We start from the raw sequence: 20,737 nt of genomic DNA, 5'->3' as shown, positions 1-20,737 counted from the left end.
CAGCGCCTGGCAGTGAGGGCGGCGCGGCGCGCCCCGCTCCGCTCCGCGCGCGGGGCCATGTCCCGCGGCTGCTGCCCACACCTGCTGTGGGACGTGCGGAGGCGCAGCCTGGGGCTCGAGGAGCCCGGCCTGCTGCGCAGGCACTACCTTGGTAAGCGCGGCGGGCACGCGCGGGCGGGCGGCGGCGCGGGGCCGTTTCTCCCCCTGCCGCCCCTTCCTCATAGGGGGGAGGGGAGGCAATAACCGCCCCTCCAMCGGCCGCCCCCCGCGGCTGCGCGCGCGCCCCCCAGCCCCTTCCCGGGGGCGCGGGCGGGGGTCGAGGCGGGGGGAGGGGGCAGTTGGCAGCGCATTATCCCCCTCCCCCCCGCGCTGCCTGCCGGGCGCGCGCCCAACGGTCGGGCGCGGGCGGGCGCGCGCGCGGCGGGGAAGGAGGGGCGGGGGGCGCGCAGGGAGCGGGACCGCGCCTGTCCGAGCCGAGCCGAGGCGAGGCGAGGCGGGGGGGCGGAATGGCCGCAGGCGGCGCGGCCCCCCCTTGCCCTTGCCCTTGCTCCCGCCGCGGGCGGGCGGCTCCCGGGGACGGTTCCGCGTCCCGGTTCCGCTTGTGCGCTCGGCCCGCCTCGTGCCGGCCGCGCTGTCCCACGGGAGCGGGCGCTGCCAGCCGCCAAGTTTCTTCCGCCCCCCGCGCGCCTTATTTGGGGCGGCGCGAGTGCCCCCGGCCCGGCCAGGGCGGGAGCGGGGGGGCTGCGAGGTGTCGAGGGGCTCTGGCCGTCGCTCTCCCTCCTCGCCGCTCCCTGGCGCCGCCGCTCGCGCCTCCAGGAAACTGTTGCGTTAGGGATATTCGGTGGCCACGTTGGGCGGCCGAGCGCTCCGCGGAGCCGCGGCCCGTGGCAGATCCTGCGGCTCAAAATAGAACTGGAATCGTATTTGGTGCCACGGGCTAAACAGGCTGAGGATTTACCGACCCGGAGCCTTTAAGGGCTGTTCACAAAAACACGTAAATGCCGGGATAATAGTGCGATTGTTCTCATGGCTTTGGGGTGTTTCTGGGTTTTGGAAGCRTAATGCTGTGCCGAGCCGCTTCAGCGCGCTCGGTGCCAGCTGCCTAACGTTGCTTTATGTTCAAAGCTCTTGGTCAGTGCTCCGGGTATTTCTGCAAATCCACTTAGTTTTCAGCTTCTCACTGCTGCCTTTTACAGACATTAAACGAGCCAATTTCACTAAGTACCCTGAATTTTAAAAATACTTTTATTTTAAGCTTCCTGTGTGTTCCTGGAGTGTTTTACTTTTTCTCTCTTTTCCTTTTTTTAATTTTTTTTTTGGGGGGGAGGGGGTTATAGTTGAAAAGATTACATCCTTTCTGTATTTCCTCCTTCCTAAAATATTAAAAATCTATATTTATTTTTTCCTGTTTTTGGAGGGCATGGCAGTCTATTCTACATATCACAGTGGATATTTGTAGGTGTGTCTGTGTGAAGATGGCGTATTGGTAACAAACACATTTCTTTCTGCTTCTGTGGTGAAGTAATTCCTGGTTTTGATGAAATGTTGAGTGTCTGAGATGGAACATGCTACTGTAAAATGTGTGTTATTTATTTGACCTTACAGGCATTTCTGCCTGTGGTTTTAATTTTATTTCCTGGTGCAATTTGAGGTAGTATATCACCTTACTCAGTCCAACTAAGTAGTTTTCTGCCTGTGATCTGTGAGCATGTAGTAATCCATAAAAGCTATTCGAGAAAAGTGAGACTGATGCCACTTAAAGGTTTCCACCTATTACAGCCAGAGGGTGTGTGTATAAACCATACAGTTACCCAAGACCTTTGGTAAGTTTTCTARGGTCCTAAAATTTCAGCAGGCTGATGGGCCTGTTGCACCTTCTTGTGTGTTGTTCTGGGTCCTTCCTTTTTCAGACTTGAGCAGTTCTGTTCAGAGGCTTTGTTGTTAGGACGTGGGTTGCAATCTTGGTAAAGTCGGACAGCATTGATGGTTGACCCTTGTAGATCTAGTCCAAAAAGGAGGTTGTAGGTTGAAAACCTGTGGCCTATTTTTTTTGTGTGTGTGTGTGTGTGTTTTTTTTTTTAATGTAGGTCTTGACAGTTACACTCAACCAAGTCACAACTGTGACTTGTTCTAGCCTGTAATGTTAGAACATGGGTATCCTTCTGAATGCTTTAAGTCTGAGTTTTTTGCTGTGCATTTGCTTTTGCTTTTTCTTGCTCCAGTTGGTGCAGAAAACCTCATCATTAAAATTGGGAGTGTAGAGTGGTGTAGAGTTTAACAGAGAGGCCCTGAAGCACTGTAGGGCCTCTTTTGGTTTTTCCTGACCTCCTTTGATGATTGAAGTATTAAAAGTCAGTCAGTAGAAATTATCTTCTCAAATTTAATCTATTTTCTCAGTACCATTCTAACAGAATGTAGATAATTTTATTTAAAAACAAAATTACTCTTGTGGTTAGGTTAAGGGTTCACTTCTACTGTTAATACAAGTTAAGCATGTCTTATAGCTTTATAACATTGAGAGAATATTACCTGGGGCTGAGTTGATGTTGACATCTCTGTTGGCTATGGTAGTATTCAGTCCTTACTGAATTCTGCCTTTAACTACACGATGTTTAAATGCTGTTTAGACGCTGTGTAATTTGAGTTACTTTCTGTAAATGTTAGAGGGTGTGCTTGTCTTTTAGAATCATCACTTATATTAAAGAATAGTGCATAAGGCCTTAGTGTATCTGTTAGTTGGACTGCTAGTCAGGATGACATTTGAGATGTSGTCACTTGTATATGGGTTGGGTGTCCCAGGTGACAGACCTGTTGTCCCTTTTTGTGAGCAAGTCATCTAGGTTGAGCTGGAAGTAAAATTTCTTTCTGCTATGGCATTTCAACAGTGAATCATTCATTCAAATAGTGATGTTTGTAGTACAATATATAGAATACAGGAAATATTGAAGATGTTTGTGTATTAAAGAAACATGTAATATACTAATTAACTATGTGTTTTTCCTTTTTTTTGTTTGTAGTTTCATGTGAACAGACAATCAAGTGGCATTCTATTTATATACTCTTTCAGCTTTCAAAAATAGATGCTCCAAGAAAGATCTATCCATCATACCATACCTTCCCATGCATGCAGGCCATTCTTGGAATTTATGTCCTTGCAAATCTGTGTCTGATTTGGGGAGTTCCCTAAATAGTTACTCTGAAACCTCATGAGTTCTGTAGAAAGCTCCAAAAGAGAGTCTAGGAGAGACAGGGGAATATGTATGTGCTTGGGACATGTCTTCCAGGTGTTTTCATTTGATACAATTTTCCCCTGTGGTGATGTGGGGTATCTTTGGGYCCTGTAAATGCTGTTTGTGTTACCTGCTTTTTTTTTTCCTGCATTTATAAACTAATAGTCTCAATTTCAGACAGTCTCCAGAGAAAGCCAGGCAGCTCTACAAAATTGTTGGTAACATTGTTTTCTCTGATTCGTTTTAATTCTGCTGCAGGATCTTCAATATCTTGAGTGGAATGTGAGTTTGTGTAGTTGTTAAAATAATCACAGTGTTTTCACGCTGATAAAGTGTTGGTAGTAAACTGCAGAATGCTATTTAAATTCTACATAGAAACATACAAACTAATTTAGGAGGACAAGTAATTCAAAGTCATGCTATATTGCACTTTCTGTATAACCCCCAAATCTTTGTTGCTGCTTTATATTGAATCAGTAGTGGCAGTGTTTCTGTAACTAATGAATATATCAGTTCTTGTCATCAGAATAAACTTTTTTGTATAAATGAACTGTGACATATAGCATTTTGTAGAACAGAATAGAGAAATAACAGCACGGTTTTCTTGCAAGAAAGAAGTGGTTCCAAAATTTGAGGCATTTTATGTGACAGGAAGATTTGCTTTTCTGTGAAGGGTGATGCTGTGGAGGATGGCTGTGTATAAAGGATGACAACTCTTCGTAGAAATTAACTGGCCTACCAGATTATACACACGTAATTCATTATTCCAGTGAATTCCACTCAAATTCCCATTTGCATCATCTTTTCTAATATCTTCTGTCCTTATAATGTGAATTTTTTAAAGCATTCGAGATTATTTAGACATAGTCTTGTAATGCTGTCTTGTAAGTTTTCCCTCTCTCCACTTTTTTTTTTTTTTGGAGAGGTTACCACAGGGTAACCTCTAGGGTAACATCCAGGTCAGGATGTACCTTTTAAATATTTTTCCTTTTTAAGATTTGGGAAAGGTTTAAAATTTGTAAATCAGCTGTAAGAAAAGTAGTTATGTTCACTGTGATCAAATATTGCAAAACCTCAACTGCTGTTGCTTAAAAGAGAACTGTGTATATATTTTTGTGTAGATAGGGAATGCGAGAACTTTCTGAGCTAATGGGAGCTGTGTGTGACAGGTTCCTGCTCTTTGCCAAGATGAAGACATCTAGTAAAACTGCACTAATTGCAGTTTCAATGTAGTTTAATTCCTTGGTTCATAAGGAGGGTTGAAAGATGGGATAGGTGAGATTAGCCACTGTATGAATAGACAACGGATTGATTAATTTTGAAATTGACTCTGTGACATTTTGTTACATTCTTAGTTTATAAAACTGGTAGTGACTCGCTGAAYGTAGGTAGGATTGAGGATTACTGCTGAGCATCTGGTTCTTTCTGCAATATGTTSCCTGTGGTGGGACAGTGAAAGGGATGCCTTAAACTACTCTAAACTTTCATTCTCTCTGTTGCTTTCTCCTGGACAAGAAAAATGGGAGACGTGCAAACTTCAATAAAGAAAAACATCAACAAGAAGAAAGAGGTGCTATTTCCCTATTGTGTATATATATATATATATATATACAATATATTCCCTAATATAATATATTGCCTAATATAATTATATTCCAACATGTAACATCTTAGTCTTTTAAAATAATGCAGGGTCAGAAGGGTCAGACAGCTTTCAGCTTCATAGTTGGTGCTATTACAAACTCGGAGATAGTCACAGCATATTTAATCATCCTTTCTTCTTCAGTTCTTGGTACACGGCTTTTAATGTTTAGTTATTTTGAAGTGTACTCTTCTATTTCCAAGGCCAAAATCTCTGGTATTACTTTTGCTTTTCCATAAAAACACAGACATAGGTGTGTGTGTCACAATTAAAAACAAAATTGGGGTTGTTTTATGTTGCTCTTCCTCCTATACTTGTAGCAAATTAACTGTTGCTCAAAAAAAGACAATTATAAATGTACTTGGCAGTCTGGTTAGAGGAACTCAAATGATTGATTGCTAATTTAATGTAAATGGTGTAGTTTCTGGTGTGCAGTGTCCTCTGCTGCACTTTGGTGTGTGCCTAGAATGGCAGCTGAGGAGTGATATATTCTGGCACTTACTGAATACTTTATGAAACTAGACTAACTGAAGATTTTTAGCTATAATTGAACTCTCCAGATTTGTTTCATTAGTAATATTTGTTGAATAATAGAAATGGGCACAGTCAGAACTGAAGTCTATAGTGTGATGGGTGAATTAGAGGAAAATATATCTTGAAACAAATCCAAACAATTTTATTATGTCATTCTAATATGTGTCAGGCAGAAAATTTGTTATGGTCTTTGGAATTTTAGTGGTTATATRGATAACCTAAAAAAGTATAAGAGCATTTCAGAATAATGTTACCTTTTAATTGTTAAAATATCAGAGATTCTAGTGAGCTGATATTGTCTTAAACGTTTTATTTTTTCTCTGTTAATAAAAGCAAGGCTCAGTAACTAGACTAAAAAATTACAGATGGACAACTGGAAGAGCAATGAGTCATCGAGACCTGTTGATAACAAATTGAAATTTGAAGAGTTTAATGAAGAGACTATGCCTGGAACAGATTCCATGATATCATCTCATTTAAACGGATTATTCTACCAAGAAATAGAAGTAGACATTGCGCATGTTTAACRTACCAGGATCACCCCCAATATATATGTGTCTGTGTATGAGTGTATGTATATAAGGTTATTTCTAAGGAAATCAGATAAGATGATAAAGGAAATCATTTTAATGTTAAAATAGAATGATATGTMGAAAGTAACACATTATGTAAGATAAATAAAAACCTAATAAAAYAATCTGTGCAGAGTAATGAATAGAGACAAGCTGCCTTGTCATAATTTGTCACATACCAGAGAACCCTAATGAAAGCTGAGCAAGCAGACAGGATTAAGGTTGTATGAATATTTCTGGTGTCCAGATATTGAATATTTAGCTCTAAACTAAGTCAATCAGCCTTCTGTTGTTTGGGGGAGTATTTCATTTATAGATTAGCTGAACTGTGGATGTGAAGGCAGATAAATTAATTGCCAGGAGCTGGTTAGACCTGCATGTGCTGCAGCCGTGTGACACTACACTGTGCAAATTTGCTAGCTTGGTCTGCTACCAGCTAAGAGAGTTTTGTTTATAGTTAACAGTATCATTGACCTTTTTTTTCCTGTTGCACCTTCTCCACATATTTTTGTGGATTGTAATTGAATTTGTAGACTTAGATCATTGCTTGTATTTCTTCAGTATTGTCCACCCTCGCTACTGCTGAGTGCTAAGTGTGGACAATCGTTTCAGTATGTGTTCTGTTAAGAAAAAAATGCTGTGCAGGAGCTGGAATGATGTAGTGCCTTCTGTCAGCTTCTCATGAAAGAAGAGAATGAAATTCAGTGTTTTCAGGTTGTTAGTGATTGACAGTAGTGCAATTTCTGTTTTTATCTGGTCACATTAATATGTGAAAACCAAYAATGTGATCTGCAAGGATATTCACTGATCTTTGGTCTATCTTAGCTAATTTATGTTGTTTTGTTGATAGTACTGTCTAGATCAGATTTTAGAACCTGCTTATTAAATTTTCATGTATTGGTTTTCAAAATCACACTTTTTTCACACTTTTTCCTACTGTATTATATAGGCATGTATAAGAAATATTCATGGARAGGGGATTTCTAGCATCAAATAGGCTAGTCTGTAACCACATCTAGCCTTACTGGAGCTAGATGGAAATGATCCAAAGTTGGTATTTCACGTTATTTATTTCTCCTTCTCCCCCCGCCCCGAGGATTACCCTTATGGCTAATGTCTGTCTGCTAAGTGTTAATCATCTGTATTAATGGTTGTAGTGTAAAATGAACCTATGTGATGTTGTGCGTTGTAATTTCAAGGCTTTGCACAGGTAGCTATGCTATTTACATTATATTCATTCTTAAGATGTACTTATTTGCTTTATAATTTTTTGAGTCTGAATCTTCTCATACAAACAGCTAGAGATTTTAAAGATTTGTGTTGATGCTGAGTGTTTTAGACAGCTTTATAGTTATGTTGCACCTTGATCTTGTGATAATAAGCTCTGGATACATGAAAGCTGTCTCCTTTTACAAAAACAAGTTGTGTACTGGATTTTTATTTCAGGATGAGACAATGATGTGGGAAATCCATTTAGACTTTATTTCCTTGTAGCCCTCCTCTTGTTGGACTGTTTCCACTAACTGCATTAGGATAGACCCTTAAGCAAATCGTTGTTGGTTGCTCTTAAGTTACTGCATTGCTGTACTGTGACTTCTTGTGACTTGTGCTTCCTGATCCCCTGTCTTATGAATGTCCTGAAAATAGTCTAGTGGGATGTAACTTGATAATGTACGAGGAACTGGTTGATATSTAACACTAGTCCTTTTCTGGCAATAAGGAAGATCAAGCCAGATATAAGGTATACCAGCTTTCAAAGCAAGCTGGATTTTTCATTAGTTCAGTGCAAGTCTTTTTCTTCCTTTGGGACTTTGGAAGCTGCTGATTCAGAAATGTCCCAAATACTTTAGTGTAGATTGAATCATTAAATATTGAACATAAATATAGTGAGATGGAATCTGAGCCATATAAGGGGATTTTAATATCCCCATATTTTYTTCATTTCCTTCTTCCGTTCGTATGTAGACTTTCTGCAGTAAAACTGAACACATTAATGCTGCTATTCCCTCTTCAGCTAACATCTTAACGAAAGACAGCATCATCCTTCCCTCTGAAAAGAACAGTCTCTGAACCAGTAGCGATGTTTATCCAACTTCTGTTGATCTGCTACAGAAACTTTGTCAATATGGAAAACTGTTACACAAAACCAGGGAAAAACTTTGTATTCAAGTTACACTGTTTTAATGTTGTTATAATGTATATACTCCTTCCAGGATCTGAGAAAAAACAAGGTTCAACTTCATTTGTTTCTAGAGCACTATTATGTCCCAAGAACTATCTTCAGTCACAAAGGGCTCTCTCAGATGACAGAGCGTTTTTTAACTAAGGATGAGTACAGGCAACTTAATGTAACAAGGAACTTAAAGAAATCCTTGCTTTTAAAAGTTACTTTATTTTAAATCCTCAATGGTAGTAAAAGTTAGGTCATAGTGTCATTTTATATACATTCACTAGCAAAGTCTCACACTTTAATCCTGGACAGTTTCCCAGTGTTGATATATATAATCTCATGGGGATATGTATCTGTTGCAAGTTGTGTGTGTAATTTATATATATTTCACATCTGTACTAGAACCTGGTAGTGTAACAATTGTGCAGTGCCCAAGGTTAAAATATGTTTTTAATTAGACAAGTGTGCAGAATAGTAAGTGCTTGAAATTGCTTTCAGCCTGTTCAAATTGTCAATTTGGATAGCGTATCCTGATGGGAAAGGTGAACTGCCTTTTGTTTGTTTGTTTTAGAGTTCTACTTTTCTAGTTSTGTTGGTAAGCTTTGATGTAATCACTTCCTAATCTTTTTAAAAATATGATTAGCATTTGTTTAGCATCTTTAATAGCAGTCCTTTTTTACCCCAGAATATATTTATCCAAAATAGGCCAGGAAATAATCATTTAGCTTTTAGATGCTTAAAAGTGAAAGAATGGCAGCAGTCTTTTCGGTTCACAAATGTTCAGTCGTTAGAGGATGTGCCTACAAGGAATGTCTTTCTCTTAAGAGCAAATTTCTGCTACTGATTTTTCGTGTTCCAATGTTCATTTTGTTTGAATGGTGGGAGAATATAGAAGATTATGCTTCTGCTGTTAGCAGCCTGGTTTTTGCGTTGGAGTAGAGTCTTTATCCCCACTTCAGCTGCTTAGATACTGTCTGTTGTTGCTGAAAAACAGAGCTCCTAATCAAACTTGAGAGGYAGACAGATTATTATTACTTAAGAAAATAAAACTGAGCATCTAAGGTGACATACGCTTCTCAGTTTCATAACAATTGCCAATGTTATTACATTAATTGCATTTTCAGAAGAAAATCCAACATTCATTTATGTTTCACAAACTATTTTGGTGTTTTTTTTTTTCTTCTAATATGTGAAGCTAAAGACAGTGTTTTTGTAACTAGTGTATTGTTTCAGTGGTAAACATTATTTTCAGCACAGCTTAGTTGAAGTGGTTTAATGGTGGTGTATAATTCTTTACAAGTAAGTAGAACTTAAAGCATTAGCTTTCAAATGCTAAATATTATCTCCCTTTAGATTTACAGATTAGATAGTTTATAGTAATAGTTTTTTCAAGATTAGATTCAATATGTACTCTGTGGGCATAGTAGTTTTGTTGTATAGTTGTTTGTATAGACATCTCAAATTGAAGGCATTTGTGACTATCTGTAATAGTTTATAGATGTACAGGTGAAGACTCTTCCAAGTATGCATTCAGACCCACAGTAATGCTCTTTCGTCCAACATGCAAACTCTACATGTTGTTTCTTTTTCCCATTAGTTGATGGAAGCCTCCTTTGTTAAGAAGGAAGGATAGCTCGGGTTATGTTTCTGTTGATCTTGAGCTGTTCAGTTTGGTATGTGTTTTARAATTTCAAGTCGTTTCCCTGGAAAAGGAAACAAACTTTGAAAAATTACTTGTTAACTACATTCAGTTAATCAGACAAGTTATTTCAGATAGCTTTATCGGGAGAAGAGTAAGGCGATATGTGTGAACTTTTTCTCTTCCGTAGTCACTCATGTAGGTAGAGGTTGTCTGTGTTTTATCATGGAGATTTTTACCTTTAGTTTCRTAGAGACTAGAAATATTAGCTGTACCTTAAGAGTATGAACTGCTTTTCATCTCGGTGAGTTGTTTGTGATCACTGAGCTKCATTAGAGCACTGAATGCGTATCAAAATTGCAGAGAACTTTGGATTTCTTCTGTCACAAGGCTGTGCTGGCATCTTCCGCTGAGCTGAAATCTGTGGCGAGAASAGCGCCCAAGGCTTCCCTGTGGCGCCGCAGGTGGGGCCGGCGTAGCTGTCAGAATAGGCTGTACTTGTGAATGAAGCGCGCTTGGTACGTGTCAGCATAACACGCTCGCCCGCAGTCTATGCTAAACGCCATCTGCAAGCTGGCGACTTGTGATATACGCCAGGTGCTTATCACCGAGTACCCCTTAAAACTGAGAGCAATGCATTTTTTTTTTTTAAATTAAGTAACCTTCAAGCATAAAGCATGATAAGTATGAAGCGGGATTAGCAAAAAATCTATGATTATTTACTTCAGCTTAAGGCTCAAATGTTTGTAGCCTAATCAGCTTGATGATAATATAGTAATTGCCCTCAAGGGCAGTTTATATGCAGGAGAGGACGGTTTTGGAATCTGAAATATAGTTGGCAATTGATTACAAATGTTGCTACGAATTCAAACAAATCTTATTTGTACTATTATTGATATTACTATGCAGATTCAGAAGAAGGGAAATCTGGAGAGGAATTCTCTTCCAAAATGCTTATTAATTACTTTAAGATCTATAATATCATCAAGCTGAATTTCTTGACTTCAGCATATGCATTTCTCTGTTTCTTTTGAGATCAAGTTCTGTATCATTTTACACATTAGGAGATTTTGTGTGCTTGCTGGATTGGACACTATGCCTAGAATTACAATGTTCCATAGTTTTTGTCTTAGTGTTCACATGTAAACACTCTGTGTTTCTGAAGTGTATCTTGTAATTTGAGTCTAAATTTGTTGGGTATTTTGTAATAAAGTTCTTGGATATTAAAATGGCAGGTAGATCTCTTTGTATCAAATAAAATATTCTGAGTTTTCTGTATAGCTTTCAGTATTCCTTTGTTGGTTTGGTAATGTATCATGAAAAGCTGAGTAGAATTTGGGTTAATAGTTTCCACTGTTCTACTGTTAAACACCGTTCCACAGTTAAATTCCATGTAATTTAAACCACAGTGTAGTGGTTTTCCTTAGTAACTTGAAAGGTAATCATTTTACATTAATATAATCAAGAACTATATCTATATTTTTTTTTGTATACAGAATGATAAGGAAATATTATGGAGAGTCTTGATCAGAAGCCTGGAGGTCATGCTGATAGGCTTTGTTTCTGGCACTGCTGCTAATTCACTGTATGTCCTTTGATAAGTTTGTTGTGCTACAATTTCAGTGCCTATAARAAAGAGGTCACTGTTGGTCTATGCAGCTGACATGTTTTAAGAATGTTTATGAATGTTTGAGATTTTTAACATCCTTCAGTGAAAGCTACTTCAGTGTATATTGTAGAGTCTTGTTTGCTCTATGATATGTGGAGATTTACTGGCTGTACTGAATATTCAAAAATCCTTTGCTAAGGAAAAAGGGTGTGTTGAGTCATGGCTTATTTTTCAGAGTTTAACATAGTAAATCAGCACAAACGACCTGTGTACAAATGAATTGAACTGGCCATGTTTTCATGAAAATGTGCTTCAGAAGTTCTCCCCTCAAAAATGAAAAGTATTTTTTAAATGCTTTTAAAGTGGAAGATAACATGTGCTCTGTGTTGGGGAGATGGCCTCTGGCTCTGTTTCAGTTTTAAACTAGGGCATTCCAAATGTCACAGCAAGCCAGCGGTGAGGGATTTGGCCTGGGAAAGAGCCAGCTTGACATAAATGAGTGTTCATTTGACAAACAGGATCTATTACTGCTTTTCCGAATATGGGCTRTCTTTTCATTTCACAGTGGTGCAGCTTTGAATCAAAGTTTGGTTGTATTTCTGAACAACACAGATGWACTTTCAAGTTTAGAGCTTCTTCATGAAGCTCTACTTCTCAATGGAAAATCCTGAAGTACATTTTTAAAAATACAAAGGCTTTGAGTGCTTGAAGCATTAACCTCTTCGTGTTGCTTGCAAAAGAGAGGTACCTGTATCTCTGCCAAAATGTCAATGTGAGCACCTGACCAGCAATTTCTAAACTAAATTGTTATTTTAATGGCGTAATTTGCTCTAGATGAGGAATATGAGAGACACTGGTGTRGTTTGGCTTCATGTTTGTTAGAAATGAGATGACCTATGTAAGTGCCCAAACACTGAATTTAGATAATTCGCTGGGGAGGAGTTAGCAAGGGTTTGAAGTTACATGCAGGGGAATATTTTGAGGAAATACAGTTACAAGTAAGTGACCTCACTTCTCTTTTGTGTGTTTTTCCATATTTAAATTCACATTGCAGCTGCCTCARAGTAATGTTCCTTCCATACGAATATGGCATGTTAGTGTAATACAAATTAAAAATGTTATTGAAGATTGCACTGCGAGTGGCATTCATCTTGAGACTTCATTAGAGCCTAATGTTTGGTGAAAATTCCTAAGTGGAGTGCTAGCTTGATTGCTTTCCAAATTTCAGCTATGTAAACACTTGACAGGTAAGTCATTATTGCGTTTGAACTCCTAACGCAATATTTCTCGATTGCTGCTAATGGTTTTAGCTTACAAGATATAGAGCAAACCTGACATATGTTCCACCATCTCGTGAAATCGTCTTTGTGTTGACAGCTTGATTGCTTGATGTCTGCCATAAAAGCAGGATTCTTTTATTGTAAGAAGTGGCATCCTGAAGCATCCTCTGAGAATTTGATTGTTCAGTTTCTGGTGGCACATGGGGGCAGGGTGCAAGAGGGAAAGAAACTGCTTAATTTATGGCTCTCTTAGAGCCTGTAGAGATAATGACTGGAAAAAAAAATGATAATGGTCCTGATGCTGATCTTGTAAGGAAAAAAGTAACCGGTGAGGTTTTGTCGCATATTTGGAGCTGCTCTGTTGTCCCGGCTGAARTGAAAGCCAAGAAGGCCGCCTCCGCTGGGGGATGGAGGGAACAGGTAGTTGGTTGTATGAATGAGAATTGAGAATTTGCTGAGATTCTCATCCCCTTGGAGAGCAGATGAGATTTTATTTGACTTTAACATAAAGTCCAGCAATGAGAATTGTGATGCACCTGGAGGGCATGGAGCGGAGTGACACTGAAGCAGTCTTATGGAGTAGGACACAAGCAACGAAGGCGTTTAGTAACTCTGCCTTCTCTGTATCCTCTGCACCAAGGCACCCACTGGGTTCAGCAGCAGACCCACATTTTCCCTAGTCTTCCTTTTGCTGCTGATGTACTTGCAGAAGCCCTTCTTGTTGTCCCTGACATCTCTTGCTAAATTTAATTCCAAATGGATATTGGCCTTTCTTGTTGCATCCCTGCATTCTTTGACAATATTCCGATATTGATCGCACCTTGTCTGACTCTTCTTCCACCTTGTGTATGTTCTCTTTTTCTGTTTAAGTTTTCCTAAGAGCTCTTTGCCCATCCACATAGGTCTCCTGCTCYCTTGCTTGACTTCTTTCTTGTAGGAATGCACTGATCCTGAGCTTGGAGAAAGTGGTGCTTAATTATTAGCCAACTCTCCTGGATCCCCTTTCCTTCTAGGGCCATCAGTCAGAGGGTTCTCTTTTTGTTGTTGTTTGTTGTTGAGAATTTTTGGGTGAGAATTAAATACAAGGAGAAAAACAGTGATCAGTGCTAAATAAGTAATGACAAATATAGTAAAGTTCAYGACAACAATCTTAAAGATTAATATTTTTAAGTAGTGAGGTGTAAATGTGTGAAACACCATACGTACGTATATCAAGGAAAATGTTTACTGAAATACTTATGTCTAGTCTGACAAAAAAAAAAGTCAATTCATACACTAACAGTGTGTGCAGCTTTCTTTAAGAAAATAAAAATGTCAGTGGAAGMCACGATTAAAATCTATTTACTGATTTTTTTTTCTTGCTGATTTAAATGATTTGGATTAAAATTACTCTATACCAAAAGAAAAATAATTTGTTGTTCTGTTTGTTTTTTGAAATTGCATTAAAACAGCCTTCCCCAATTGGGTTCATGAAAGGCAGATCCTTCTTGACCAACCTGATCTCCTTCTATGACCAGGTGACATCCCCCGCCAGTGAATGAGGGAAGGGCTGTGGACCTGCTCTACTTAGACTTCAGTAAGGCCTCTGGCACCATCTCCCCCTGCCTYCTCCCGGAGGCGCTGGCAGCTCAGCCAGCTGGGCGGCCGGGCCCACAGGGTGGCGGTGACTGGAGTTAAATCCAGCTGGTGACCGGTCATGAGCGGTTGTTCCCCAGGGCTCTGTGTTGGGGCCGGTCCTTGTTAATATCTTCACTGACACTCCGGATGAGGGGATTGAGCGTCCCCTCAGCAAATCTGCAGGCGACATGTAGCTGTGAGGAAGAGTTGATCTGCTTGAGGGTACGAAGGCTCTGCAAAGGGATCTGGGCAGGCTGGATGGATGGACAGAGACCAGCTGTAGGAGGCTCAACAAGGCCAAGTGCYGGGTCCTGCRCTTCACTCACAACAACCCCGGGCAGCGCTGCAGGCCTRGGGCAGAGAGGCTGGAGAGCCGCGTGGCAGGAAAGGACCCGRGGGCGCAGGTCGGCAGCCGGCTGAACATGGGCCAGCAGTGCCCAGGGGGSCAAGAAGGCCAAGGGCCTCCTGGTTTGTACTGGAAACAGTGAAGCCAGCAGGACCAGGAAGGGATCGTCCTCCTGTACTTGGCCCTGGTGAGGCTGCACCTCCAATACTGTGTCCAGTTTTGGGTCCCTGACTACAAGAAAGTCCCAGAGGTGCTGGAGCAATCCAGAGAAGGGCAATGAAGCTGGTGCTGGAGCCCAGACTTTACCCTGGGCAGTTGAGGGAGCTGGGGTTATTTAAGCTGGAGAAGAGGAGGCTCCAGAGTAACTATGGATAGGACAAGAAGAAATGGCCTCAGGTTGCACCATAGGAGGTTCAGATTAGATGTGAGGAAGAACTTCTACATGGAAAGAGTGATGAAGCCTTTCAGCAGGCTGACCAGGGAAGTGGTGGAGTCACCATCCCCAGCAGTGTTCAAGAAACGTGTAGATGAGGCACTTACGGACATGGTTTAGCGGGTATGGTGTTGAAGTTAAGTTAAACTTCATGATCTTAAAGGTCTTTTCCAACCATAATGATTCTATGATGTTTCTGTGCAGAAGACCCAGCAAAAGTGTCTGTTTGCACACATCACCTCAGCTCCAGACTCCAGGCACCRGAGTCATCCTCTGCTATTCAAGATTTTTGTTACGGAAGTTAAAATGTCATGAACCTGGTAAACACCAGGTTCTACTGTCTAAGCTTAGCTTTCTTAAACAGGTAGCCTATGGGAGTTCTGTGTTATTCTGTCGTATTTGCACTTCGGTTTCACCAGAGAAGCAAACTGTATCGTACTCCTAACATGCAAAGTGATGCGTAAGCATCCAGATCACCTGTATCTATAACCATGATAGTTCCCACTGCAGAGCTTGCTGTTAATTTAGAGCAACTGTTGAAATTGAATTCATCTGTAAATAGATGCCTTCACTGCAAGTGCMTATATTATTCAGAGTTTGGAAGAAAAATAAAAAGTGGGGGGTGTTAACTGAAAAGTACAAAACAGAAATCAACCATTAGGGACTGAGTTCAAAGCCTGATCCTCTGTGGGGAAGAGGTGCCTAGACACTCGTAAAATAAGGCTAATGAACTAGGTAGGTGTTTTTCCCATTTGGCAATTTGTATGTTCTCACTTAGTGCCTGGTGTATACAATTAAGTTTATGTAACTTTAAACTTTTTCCAATGTTGTTCGTAGTTAACTGGCACGGTCTGGAAATTGTAGTACTTCTGAGATGGAGTCTTACTTCTAGTGCTATTTTAATACTACTGTTTAGTAAACTGAGCTGCTCCAATCACTTCTGGCATCTGCTTTACTTGATACATGTAGAACTGCAGTGACCTGTCTGCAACAAGCTTCTGTGACTAGGTCATTATTTTTTTATTTAATATTAATTTCTGATGTTTACATGTGGCTTTAAGTAAATCCAGCAGTACATATTTTGGTATATTAATTGAGTCTCTCCAGAGATCTTTTGCTCTTAAATCACAGACTGGCCGTTTCAGTACTGTAATTTCTGAACAGTTAGTCCCGAGTCTTTGAAAGCTGTTTTCTTTTTAGTTTTCTTTGGGACACGAGAATCCATCTTTTAAAGTTTTCCTCTGCAGTTGTGAGAGCTAGAAACTTTGGATTTAAATGCAGATGAATGCTCAGGTTCTCGGAATCTACTGAGATCTGTGGTTAGAATGCCTAACACTGAAAAATGCTAAAAGAATGTAATAAGGTCAGTGGCCACTTTTTCAGTGGCTCTTCCCCACATGTTTTGTTTCTGTACTATCGCTGTTGAACATTCAGTGCACCAATTGATTTATTTCTAGATATAAAAAGAAGTAAGAGCTCACAAACTACACGGAGAGGGTATTGGAAACAGCTGTAAATCTATCAGGAAATCTCAAGGATGTGTCTTTTTAATTCTAGCTGCGTGTATTGCTGTAACAGTGAAACGAGAGCAACTGCTTTCCAGTAAGAGTAATACTGAAAGCTAATATACTAAATAAGGAAGTATATTCTGTATATGTTCATTAARGCTGGTGAAGATATGCTTTAAAAGCAAGCATCGAATGGCCGTTTAACCCAATCAATACCTCTTTTTCCAAAAAGCTCCTTTGGCAAAATATAACCCTTCTGTCGCGTGGTACTAGAGCTGTGTTACTGGTGTCTGGTTGCAGTCCCTAAAAGATACAGCCTGGGTACTTTTTAACCCTTCTTGAGTGATTCAGAATTTTGGAGGTGGCTATAGTTTGAACATAAACACCAGGACATACCTTCTCATGGCAAGAAAGCTGCAGGAGCAGCTAGTGAGGGGCAGTTGTACCTGCCAAAATGGGTTACGTTTCCGGCGTGTTGACCACAAGTGCTGCTCGTGGTGTGCTTGCTTCCCCAACCTTTGCTCTGTGGCACTCGGCTTGCCCAGAGCTGGGCCAGGCTTTGATAATCAACCAGTTTTGTTCTTTCCCTCAGCTAGGTACTTTGAGACAAATAAAATATATTAAGAGGAAACAAGCAGAGAGAGGAGGTTGCTTCCTCAGACTTGTGCTATTGTGTCAGAGGCAACACCGAGTGCTATTATGGGTTCTTCATTGAGCTAGACCAAAACGAATTCTAAAATCTAAGACATTCAGATGTGGAGAGGGGCTCTTTCGTTGCAGCTTTCTCTTCCCCACTTGCYTAATTTCCTGTAAGGAAACTGATTTTCAAATGAATTCACTAGGTTCATTCTTTTCAAATATCAAACCTAACATCGCCTTGCAGCCTAATGCTATTTCCTCGAGTTCTGAGAGTTGTGTAAACACAAGATGAAAAAGATAATGGCTCTTGAGTTCAAGTACTTTTATTATTTAAGCAAAAGGATTTGGCTGTCYGTGTTTGCCTTCCCTGAATGTGCTTTTCAGGATTATTGGGTTCATTATTACCAATTTTCGTAAAATATGGACACCTGAAATGAAAGTTAGAGACATTTGTTWAAGTACTCAGGTCAGGAGTTGGTCACCATTTTTATACATCTTGTGCTACTCGATTTGCTTTTATGAATATATATATATATATATTTTTTTTTTCTCCTTCCATTCTTTCTTCGGCTGGTTGTACTTCATCTTTCCCAAAAGCTTTTGTTGTTTATCATTTGAATAGGTGTCAAGTGGAATGGTAAACTGGATTTCTGTCCAGTAGCTCTTGTTACATTTCTAAGTGCAAACATTAATAACTGAAGGTGGTGGCTTCTCTATCTTAAGAGCAAGTGAAGAACTGCARGCGGCACTTGGAAGATCAGCTTGTCATTCTTTGATATTGTGTGATTGTGTCTCACTTTGTACCTGAGATCTAAATGTGTTTTTTTCCCCCTATACTCTATACCCCTATGTACCCCCTATGCAAAATGATGTTCGTTATAAACAACGTTGTACTTGTTGGCTCTCACTAAGTTCATCTAATAACTCTTCGACTATTTTCTGCTGTATAGTTGTTAGCTTCAGAGGCACCATCAGCTTTTGAAATGCTAATTTCATTATTTCTGTAGCCTTTTGAAAGGTGGTTGAAAAGCTGGCAAACGTGGTACTTGGTTAGCATTTGAAAATGTGGAACATTATGAATTCAGACACACATTTATATTCTGGTTCTGTATTGTTTAGATTTTTACTTATGTCTTGCATATGCTCTTAAGTGCTTCTTCAGTTTTAGCTTTCTAAAAAAGTATATATTTTTTCTTCACAGGGAGAAGAGAATTTATCCAAAGATTAAAACTTGAAGCAACCTTGAATGTGCATGATGGCTGTGTAAGTGACCTGTTGCGTTTTTGTTTGTTGAAGGATAAGAAATCATGTTTTACTGCCGTAGTAAGAGTTCCATGATATAAAAATGTGAATACCATTCATCAAAACTGAACTGGAAACCTCCACCGAGAGACCTGCACTGAGACCTTTAGGCATTTCTTTCTTCTTAAATGGCAGGTGATTTATTTTTGAAGCAAAACAAAGAATTCTAGCAATTCCAATATTTAATACTGCACCCTACTACCAAATTAATTAGTACCTTGTGTCATTTTTTTGTGTTATCTTTTATCAGTTAGGACTAATATATTAAGCTATTAAATGGAATTCTTAGTGGTCCTGTGCATATTTTGTTTACTTAAAAGTCAATTAATGTTTTGAATGACTTGTTACTTATTTAAAGAGATAATAARTAACAGCAAAACTCTCCTGACAGTCAATAACATCACTTAATATATTGCATATTTAAATGCAATATGTTGGTAAGTGTTCTACATTACAAATAATACTGTTCTAAAAAAAATTACTTAAACTACATGTAGGTCAAAGAGAGTGTCTGTTGTTGTTGTGTCCCATGGCACACTTTCTGATTCACTTTTGTGTTCATCAGCAAGTTAATGTACAAGCTAGGGGTATTTGTCAGCAGAGGATTATTGGAGTAGTGAGTAGCCTTAATTCTATCCTCTAATCTAAGAGATTACAGAGTTATGATAGGATTCTGTGCTGCATTACCTTTGACAAATAGAGTAAATGAAAAGGGTTAAGGAATTCTTTGTCATGCAAGATGGCTGAAAAGTGATGAAGTACTTTGTAAAATGTAAAATTACACATGTAAATTTTAAAATTTAATCAATTTAATTAAAAAGCTGTTCACATGCAAGCAGCTCAAGATAAAGATCTCTACCATTTTTAATAGAAGTCATACCCCTACTTTTTAAGAGTGCTTTAATAAAATCAAGACAATAAGATCAAATATCTGATTGTGACTTGGTTGTGTTTTTGAGAGTCATTGAAGAGTGAAAAAGGTAGAAATTAGAAYTGCTGTATCTAAAAAGTGGCTACTTTTGTTATATGGGATAGAAATATAATTTCAGTTTTTGGGTACACATGGTTTTGGGTGGACAGAGGTAGTTTTTAACACATGGCCTAACTTCATTGSTTCATTCTGTAGAAAATATTAACTATGAGCTTTTTATATACAGGTGTTGAAAAACTGTGTTACAATCTGAAAGGACTCTTTAGAAAATAAATTTGCTCAGAACTACTGATCTTAAAAGAGTGGGATAGCATGAGTTATTCGTTTGCACTCTGTGTGTGTGTGTGTATTTTTTTTTTCAGGGAATAACCTGTTTTGCCTAATAACCATTCAAGAAATTTCTTACTATTGGTTTTAAGAATATAGGAAATAAAAGTAAATGAAATTATAATGAATTTGCAGAACAAAATGCTTATATAAAATTGCAAAGTAAGCATGTTAATCTCTTGCTATATCAGCTTGCATTTCAGCTGTGAATAATTAATGTCATAGTTGCCTTAATATTTTTGTTGTTGTTTAAGAACATATAAGTTTTTCTGTAGCGTAAGTTGGAACTTGTATTTACCATGTAAAGCAACTGTGCTATTGCATCCTGCAACTAACATACTTAAAGCAGACTTTTTTTTTCCCTCTCTTGAGGCAAAAGTCTAAAGTCTCATTTCCTGCCTAGCACATCTATGTGTGGCACAGGAGATGCACCTTGTGGGAATTATGAGTGTGTGCAGTCATACTCCGATGAAAAATCTTTTTTTGAACTTGGSGCAGAGTGATAATTCTCTAATTTACTTTACACTAATTTATTTGTCGCATTAATGTTACCATACCACCTTTTTGTCTGGGGTATTTTTAACTCRGGATTTAGGTTCCATTGTCTCCGAAGTAGTGTAATATTCCATTCTTTCTTGTATCCCTTGCCCTTGTTCATTAACTTCATTTGAAGGTACAGTTTCTGGCAATAATAGGAAGTCACTGAATATGTCTGTCTAGCTGATGATGTCTGCTTGTAACACCATCCTTCTAGAGGTCATCCTTCTTTGCCTCTTTCAACAGGATTCACGTAGTACAATTCAAAATGAGGTGTTACGTACCCTAGTTTCCCTAATTCCTGTTTTTCCATGTTATTTATAAATGCAGTTGAGGAGGATGAGGAGTTCAGCTTGTGCAGCAAATCTCACTGTCAGGAACCGAATGGCCGCAAAGGAGATAGAGGAGTCCTAAAACGTTA

General features: G+C 39.3%; 1 protein-coding gene across 2 annotated transcripts in view; it reads left to right on the top strand.

The window, feature by feature from the left end:
- Nucleotides 1-37: 37 nt before the first annotated feature.
- The window catches only part of DCAF6 (DDB1 and CUL4 associated factor 6), a 78,903-nt gene continuing 58,203 nt past the window's right edge, over nt 38-20,737 (top strand). For both annotated transcript variants that reach the window (XM_026038548.1, XM_026038547.1), the window contains exons 1-2: nt 38-151; nt 18,421-18,482. In XM_026038548.1, the coding sequence (XP_025894333.1) occupies nt 58-151; nt 18,421-18,482 (156 nt within the window). In that variant the 5' untranslated portion in view covers nt 38-57. The remainder of the gene's footprint in view (nt 152-18,420; nt 18,483-20,737) is intronic.

Source organism: Nothoprocta perdicaria, unplaced genomic scaffold (genome assembly GCF_003342845.1).
Source record: "Nothoprocta perdicaria isolate Ctin4 unplaced genomic scaffold, notPer1 scaffold_212, whole genome shotgun sequence".
Taxonomy (NCBI): Eukaryota; Metazoa; Chordata; class Aves; order Tinamiformes; family Tinamidae; genus Nothoprocta; species Nothoprocta perdicaria.
Note: the sequence above shows the minus strand (reverse complement) of the source record. Positions and strands in the feature narration are given on the sequence as shown.